Source organism: Haplochromis burtoni, unplaced genomic scaffold, assembly GCF_018398535.1.
Source record: "Haplochromis burtoni strain Fernald_Lab_line unplaced genomic scaffold, NCSU_Asbu1 Contig_178, whole genome shotgun sequence".
NCBI classification, from domain to species: Eukaryota; Metazoa; Chordata; class Actinopteri; order Cichliformes; family Cichlidae; genus Haplochromis; species Haplochromis burtoni.
In genome coordinates this window covers 17,876-26,050 of record NW_024582539.1, presented here as the reverse complement: position 1 = coordinate 26,050, position 8,175 = coordinate 17,876, and the positions used below count along the sequence as shown (strand labels likewise).

General features: G+C 37.6%; 1 protein-coding gene across 1 annotated transcript; it reads left to right on the top strand.

Moving 5' to 3' along the window:
• Positions 1–224: 224 nt before the first annotated feature.
• LOC102293141 (NXPE family member 3) lies at positions 225–8,161 on the top strand. Its single transcript, XM_005942888.2, has 7 exons — positions 225–288; positions 841–1,014; positions 2,203–2,655; positions 4,350–4,642; positions 4,908–4,978; positions 6,562–6,768; positions 6,856–8,161. Exons 2-7 carry the CDS (start codon positions 901–903, stop codon positions 7,410–7,412), a joined length of 1,695 nt encoding a protein of 564 aa, XP_005942950.1. The 5' UTR covers positions 225–288; positions 841–900; the 3' UTR covers positions 7,413–8,161.
• The last annotated feature ends 14 nt before the right edge of the window (positions 8,162–8,175 follow it).

Sequence of the window (8,175 nt, the reverse complement as noted above, 5' to 3'; positions counted from 1 at the left end):
CTCTGATTTTTTTTGTTTATGTTATAAATTTACAAAGTGTAAGATTAGTATAAACATCATACTTCAGTAAATTTAACAGGGTGGGCCAAGAAAAAGACTACCAGGGACTCAGGGGAAGATTTGCATTTTCCCCTTTGCATTAATTTGCAGTGGACAGAGTACAGTCACTCTTGGATAATAATTAACTTTTGGTATGTCTTTGATTCATTGTGTCACAACTGGGCAAACAGCAAATCAATGGAATGAGCTTCAGCGCTGGTTCTCACTAAAAGAATCTTCTCCGTCGAGGTAAGATGTGCTATAGACTTGAGAAGTAAATGTAAAAATGAGATTCGTTTAGCATTACAATACATTATTAATGTACTTGTGTGCTTTGTAGGGGATTTTGTGCGATTTTACGCTGTGTGACATTTTTCTACAGAAAAATATTGGCGTTTTCACTTCTGCTTGTGTCTTACTCATTTGTTCCTTAAACTGTAGACGTGTACATCTTTGACACACGTCTGAACCGAGGACATGTATTAGGGAGCATTTATTTCTACGATCTCTACCAGACTTTTCTTTTCCACTTGTTTGATAAATCAAAAAATGTTTCTGTCTTTACAACTCTTTACACATTAACTGCTACTTACATCGAGATTTTCGTCCTCCACAGCTGCATATTCTGATGAGTCAATAAAAAATAATAATAGTGTCAGTTTAACAGAATATATTGGTTTCAGCCATTAAACAGTTTGTAATTGAGAGAGGATTTACAACTGCATTTTGTTTTGTTTTTTAAAATATACTTTGAATATACTTTGTTATTGTTTTTGTTTTCATTTCATTCATAAAATCTAGTATCTGGTGAACTGGTCATAGTGCAACACTCCAGCCAGAGATGTGGACTGTTTACCAATCATGAAGTTCCAAGTTTGTAAACGACAGGCCTTTACTAGACTCCCAAAATGTGCCTGGATTTTCCTTTTCTTCACTCTTTTTTTCCTGGTGTTATTTATCACGAACACCCTGGAGGTAAGAACTTGTGTTTTTCTAATTAGTGACTACAGTTTTTTGTGTTGAAAAAAAGATTAAATGAATAATGTAGGTATGATGTGTCAGATGTCCATATGAAGAGCCAGATGCAATTCTCAGGTCATACAGTGCTTTCACATGACTTTCATTTGCTATATAGGTTTTAGATTAAATAGGTAAATGTGACAATGAGCGATCCGATGACCACAGCATTGTAGTTTTTAAAGATCCTTTATTTTCCCGTTTTAAAGTAGCACACACCACTCTCCCAGAAACATCCTTAAAAGGGGAGACATGATTAGATGATGAGGTCAGGTGTGTGAATCAGCCTCCATCTTTCACCACACCCTGAAAACCCACTGCTCTACCCCTCCCCTGCAGCGGAGCCACAAACCACTCCCCACAATAGTCATGTTTTTGGATGTAGCCCTTCGACAATCATCTTGTTGGTGGTGCAAAAATACTAAATATACTAATATTTAATCTGCAACACGATATAACTTTTTTTACTTTTTAAACTTACTGTTTTATTTACTTCTATTTAATTTTTTTTTTTTTAGTCCTTTAGTTCTTGTTAGGAAGAATTTGTCACCCTGACCTGGCAACCCTGTTGTAAGCTAGTAATTAATGTAGCCTTGTATGTGAGGTTTATGGTAAAATCAACTCATTGGAGAGTGCTGATTAGTCCCTCCAAATTTAAATCAATTTGTATCTCACATTATAAACATTGGTATTATAAGATTCAAATCCTGGTGATTTTCTGAAAGGCAACATTTCTGCCAGTAACCACATTTTGCATTTGATACAACTGCATTTAGTTTGCCTTATCATAGAGAGCTGAGTGTAATCTGTATCTGTATATTTCTTGGCTTAGTTAAATTGGTAATGCATATATTTTAAGGATTTTTATTTATTCATTTATGTACAAAGAAAAGCTTTGTTGTCTTATCACATGAGAAGAATTTTTAACAGTTTTCAACTATGTTTAGTATTTACCTCTTTTTAAAATTTACCATGGCAACTAAGCAGCTTCAAAATCTGCAACTTTTGCTTTGTATGAAATGTTTTTGTTTCCAACTCTCAGAGCCCTATTCAGATTTCATTGTCTTAAACTGGATAATGGAACATGTTGATTCTTAGGTGTACTGAATTGTATTGCATGTTTTAATTCAATGATTAATATTGCAGTTTCAGAATAAAATGAAGACCATCAGCATATTCTCAAGGCCTGCCGCTGTTACCCTGTCTACTGACATGCATTATGACTTCTGCAAGTTAAAACCGCTGTCCCCTAAGGAGGCTCAAGAAGAAGACCTCCTGCTAGAGTCTATTACTTGGCCTGAAACGCCACCTTTATCATTTCCTCTTTCCCTGGAAAAGACCAGTGATCCAGACCACAGCACCTTCACCATTCTTCCAAAGAGGGGAGGGGGCCAGTGGCGAATAGGAGATAAGCTGGAGGTTATGATTAACATGAAGGACTTTCAGGGCCGTCCAAAAAAGTTTGGAGGAGACGTTTTACTTGCCCGGCTGCACAGCCCAACTATCGGTGCGGGTGTTGCAGGAGAAGTGGTGGATCATCTCAATGGCTCCTACACAGCTGTATTCTTTTTACTCTGGAAAGGAAGTGCACAAGTCCAGGTGATTAAGAAAATGTATCATTTTACATGTGGTTGAAGGCATTGGAAATGTCAACATCCCTTCTTTCTTTTTTTCAGTCACTGGAATGTTTAGAAAAATACATCTTCCCATTTCTCTAGACAAAGACTTAATAGTAAAGTAATGTTTCAAGCTGATGTAAAATGTTAGCTTCCTGTTGCCGTTGGCATAAAGAAACCTACTTCTCAAATTTGCACATAAAGTCTGTTACCCCTACTTTTAGCTACTGACATTAGGACAAATGCTAAGACCAAACAGTCACTTCATTCTTATGCAATACTGAGCAGCAATCTGGGGGTGAAAAAAGAAACTAATGAGGAGGTGCCGCAAAAATGTGTTCCCCAAAAGGAACTGAGACTGACTTCCAAAGTTCTCATAGATTGTGATGTTTATATTGCTTAATTTTGTGTTAATGGAAAATGTAATGGAGGGGGAATGTGGTTCCGGGTTATACTTCAAGATCGTGTTCAGTTTCTGCAGTAGGAGAAAACTATTAGCACTAAAGTTAGCATGTTTGTAGTAAGCCCATGTAATGAATGCAAAGTATGGTGCTCCTTGCTAACTAGCAAGGTATGGTCATGACCTCAATGCCAATAGCTGAAGCTTTAAAAACAAATTATTTCCTCCAGAGTCTCCACCAGCTTGGGTTTGAGCTGGATGACAAAATATGCTTTAACAGAAACAAGAATTCTATCTGTTACAAAACAAATTATTTTGCTGCTTCCCCAACAGACCTTTGCTGCAAATATTTAATGATCATAGCTTGCTTATGAAATAGAGCCAACTCATCTTTTCCACTGAACCATAGCTGTTAGACAATTCTAACAGCAGATGGGTTAAATTCCAACCCAAGGCCGTTTGCTCCCATATGGAAAAGAAATAGTAAAAACTTATATGTGATTACTCATGAAAGTGGCCACTTTCATGAGTAAAGTGAAAGTGGCCACTTTCATGAGTAAATCATATAAGGCTTACATGATTTACTCATGAAAGTGGCCACTTTCTCATTACTTTCATACATTGTTTTAGTAAGTATCCAAAACATACAAGTTTCATTCTATAATTTTTCAAGGGATCTTATATCTGTTTTCACTCTTATATGCTTTTCATACAAGTTTCACACAAGACAGATACAAACTTTATAAGATTTATATATATCTTTTTATGGGCTGTGTATCTCCACCCACTGTAAATAGCCCTTACTAAACAGTTAGTCTTTAATGCTACTTGAACCAGGGGAATGGAATGCTGACCATGACAAAAGGTAACGTTTTCTTTCCATTGGCACTGTTTCTTTTTGCCAACATATAATCTGAATGAATTACTTACCACCAACCAGAAATGCAAATTCCCCAAAGTTGATTCCATTTATCTGTATGTAGTTTTTTCAGTGGGAGAAATGTTTCGTCACTCACCCAAGTGACTTCTTCAGTTTCATGGAGATGCTCTTTTTATAAGGTTGGGGAAACCTGCAGTCAGCTGAGACTGAAGAAGTCACTTGGGTGAGTGACGAAACATTTCTCCCACTGAAAACATCCAGATGAACAGAATCAACTTTCTGGGATTTCCTTACTGGGATGATTGAGCATGAATCAAGATGCTGAATTCAAAGGTTGTAGTAATTATAGGTATTTATCTGAAAACTGGTTGCAAAACTCTGAGTCTGTTTTCTACAGGTGACACTGGTTCACCCCAGTGAGGCAGTCATGGAGCTGCGCAGGCTGAACAGAGAACACCCTGACAGGATTTTCTTTAAGAGCGTCTTCCAGTCAGGCTCAGTCACTGAAACTACCACCTGTAACATATGTTTGCGTCCAACCCAGAAGTCTCTGTGCAACTACACTGACCTCCATACAGGCGAGCCCTGGTTCTGCTACAAGCCAGATAACCTGAGTTGTGATGCCAGAATGAATTACTTCAATGGAGGATATCAACAAAGCATCACAACCATGGAGAAGCTTTTTAAGAGGTGAAGATTTCATTTATGTCCTTAGTGTAAAAGTATAAAAGTCAATCTTTTTCTTTGTTTTATTCTCCACAGCAAAAAGAGGGAACTATCTTTTTCTCCACCTGGAAAATGCTTCATTGTTGTGTGTTAGCCAGTTTCCCTGTCAACTATTTAATGTTTAATATGATTTAATCTGTTTTTGCTGCCTGCCGTCTCTAATAAATTTCTAGTTTAAAAAACTTTTAAACTTTTCTTAAGAACTTTTATTGTGTGTGCTTTGCCTCAGTGGCGTCAACTTGAAAGTCTCCATTCGAGCTTCAGGACCTGCAGGTGTCACCATTTTTCCAAGAATGAAAGGTAAAGTCAGATGTTAACACCTATATTAAATAAACATTTGTAGAACATTTAATAGTTTATGGATTTTGAATTAACTACTAACAGTGTAACTTTTCCTCTGTATGGATAGTTCATAACATGTGGATGAAATGAACTTCAACAGTTCTTATTCCCAGAATAAAGAGGTTTATCATAAGAATGTGAGGTATGATCAGAAAGTTCTGGGAACTGACCTCAACTGATTTATATTAGGCTGATCCGTCTTCTTGAGTGTTGTCTTTTTGTGTATCTTAAGCCCATTTTCAAAAATGTAATTAGTTATAGATTGCTCCCTGGATGTCCCATTCTGTTCCCTTGCACTTATTTTGGGTCAGATATGTCTGTGTAGTTAAAAAATAGTAACAGTAACAGTTATATAGTAACTGTTAAGTCTAATATACCCTAGTAAGCTATACTACTTTTTCCTTTGGGAAGATACCATCTGTGCAGTGTGCAATTCTGTTGAAGAAATATGTTGAATCTATTTAATTATTCTTGAAAAATAATTTATTTCTGTGCATTTTCCCCCCTGCATCAAATTAAATTTGATTATATCAATTAAGCATCATGAGGTGGAGGGTGGCTCCCTATTTTTTTTGCTGGGAGTTTGCAACCCTATTAGTTAGGTTGCTTAATATTTCTGCTAAGTACTCTTTAAAATACCAGAATAGGGAGGATGGAGCAGGTTTAAGTTTATTAGATTGATTGGTTTTGCTGAACTATGAAATATTTTGGGTGCAGTGTATTTTTTACATACAGGTATAACAGAATAGCTTTAGTGTTGTTATTTATTTAAACTTGAGTATAAACTTATACAAAATGCAGCAAGATATTAAAAAAAACGTTTTGTTGATTAAAAAACACTATATCGGATTCATATCGGTATCGGCAGATATCCAAATTTATGATATCGGTATCGGTATCGGACATAAAAAAGTGGTATCGTGCCATCTCTAATTTTTAGGCAATCCTGATATTAATGAATCTCAGTAGTCCAGTCTAGAATTAATAAATGCATTAACTAATTCTTCCATATCAGTCTGAGACAGGATTTCTCATTTTTGAGATACTGCACTAATGCAAGAAAACAGTCATACATATTTGTTTAATATGTGCATTGAGGGACATGACTCCAAGTTTCCTTACAGTGTCACTGGAGGTCAAAATAAAGCCATCCAGAATGGTTTGACGCCACGTTTCTAAGATTGCACATGAAAGGGATGGGACTTCCAGGAAGTGATCTAATAACAGCAGCAGTAGTCATAGTGGTGCATAAATGCATGATAAGATTATCTTCAACAGTGGATGGTAAACATTTAAATTAGGTAATCACCAGTGTACTGCACTTATATTTTTTGGGACTAAAAAAGTCATAAACAAACTAATTGTACTTCAACTTGAGTGAGGTTAGAAAACTACAGCAAACTAGCTGTCTTATAAAATTAAAATTATAAGTAATATTAGATTTCATTCACTCATACAGGTAAAGGAAAGATTTTGTTTGGGTCTTTTCTTGTTTATAACTCAAAAATAGTCATATAGCGTGTCTGTTGACTTGTTCTCAGGACAGTCAGAGGAGAAGAGCAGCAGTGAGGAGTCTGGACCCTCGGGCTATTACTACCAAGATGTTTGGCGAGGACTAGGTGGCACAAAAATTCGTCAGTTCAACACTTCCTCGGCCATCACTCAGTGCCTGAAAGGCAAGGTGATTCATATGTATGGAGACTCCACCATTAGGCAGTGGTTTGAACACCTTACAGCAACACTACCAGGTAACTACCCCACAACCCTTTCAGGCACCCCTCTGATTTTCTTTAGACACCTTATCACACGCATTATTTCCTCTGTAATACTTTCAGATCTCAAGGAGTTTGACCTGAATAGTGAGAAACAAGCTGGACCTTTCATGGCCCTGAACTTTACACACAACATCATGGTGAAGTACCGCTGCCACGGTCCTCCTCTCCGGAGCACTACTGTCCCAGCCATTGAGATGCATTATATTGCCAACGAGTTAGACAACATGGTTGGAGGCAGCAAAACCGTTGTAGTACTTGGAATCTGGGCACACTTTGCCACTTTTCCCTTGGAGTTCTACATCCGGCGGATGATGTCCATCCGCAGGGCAGTGGTGCGGCTGCTGTCCAGGGCTCCAGACACACTGGTGGTTATTCGGACCGGAAACCCCAAATCTTTAACATGTTTCCTTCACTCATCTACTAACAGTGACTGGTACACGCTGCAGCAACTCAAAGTGCTCAAGGCCATATTCAAAGGACTGAATGTCCATCTGGTGAATGCCTGGGAGATGGTCATTGCCCACCACCTGCCCCAAGAACTCCACCCACAACCTCCCATTATTAAGAACATGATTAATGTTCTCCTGTCGTACATATGCCCTGAAAAGGATGGTTAGATGTGTGTGTGTGTGTGTGTGTGTGTGGGGGGGGGGGGGGGGGGGGGGGGGGGGGGGGTTTAGCAGTCTATGCACACACATTTATTTACCATCTATTTGAACTAAATTAACTACAGTAAGCAGCAAATGTAACTATTATAAATGTTCATAGTAGCCCCAGAGAAAGCTTGTAACCATCTTAATCAGCCTCATTGGTTCCACTCTCTGCATACAGTACATTTAATCCATTTTTCATTTTTAATAATAGTCCCTATTTGATTTGTTAAATAATGTTGTTTCCCACTGCATCACCTAAGAAACCAAAGCTGATTTGTACTTTAAACATGGTCAGCATAAACACAGGAAGTTAAAGGGACAAAAACAAAGGTTAGCACAAAATTTCACTCCCAGCGTGAAATGCCTTTCAGGTTTCATCTGAATCTGTAAATACTGTATTTAGGGGCAGTTATGTTTTGGGACATGTTTACATGCATCTGTGTTATTCTGTCTGTAAACATGGTTTTGAATTAATTCTGATAAAACTACGTAGGCGTGTAGGATTGGGATTGTGTTAACAATCCATTAGAATTTGGTTTATACATATTTAAGGTGAACTCGAGATGTTTTACTGTATATCGTCACAGAAAGAGAATGAGCCGCCTAGTTAGCAGTGGTAAATGGTAAATAGCCTGTATTTATATAGCACTTTACTAGTCCCTAAGGACCCCAAAGCGCTTTACACATCCAGTCATCCACCCATTCACACACACATTCACACACTGGT

What these genes read in the sequence shown, in the direction of transcription:
- LOC102293141 (XM_005942888.2), top strand. Translation starts at nt 901, where the DNA reads ATGAAGTTCCAAGTTTGTAAACGACAGGCCTTTACTAGACTCCCAAAA. An exon ending in TTATCACGAACACCCTGGAG is followed by an intron (nt 1,015 to 2,202) that starts GTAAGAACTTGT and finishes TTAATATTGCAG; the next exon opens with TTTCAGAATAAAATGAAGAC. An exon ending in AAGGAAGTGCACAAGTCCAG is followed by an intron (nt 2,656 to 4,349) that starts GTGATTAAGAAA and finishes TGTTTTCTACAG; the next exon opens with GTGACACTGGTTCACCCCAG.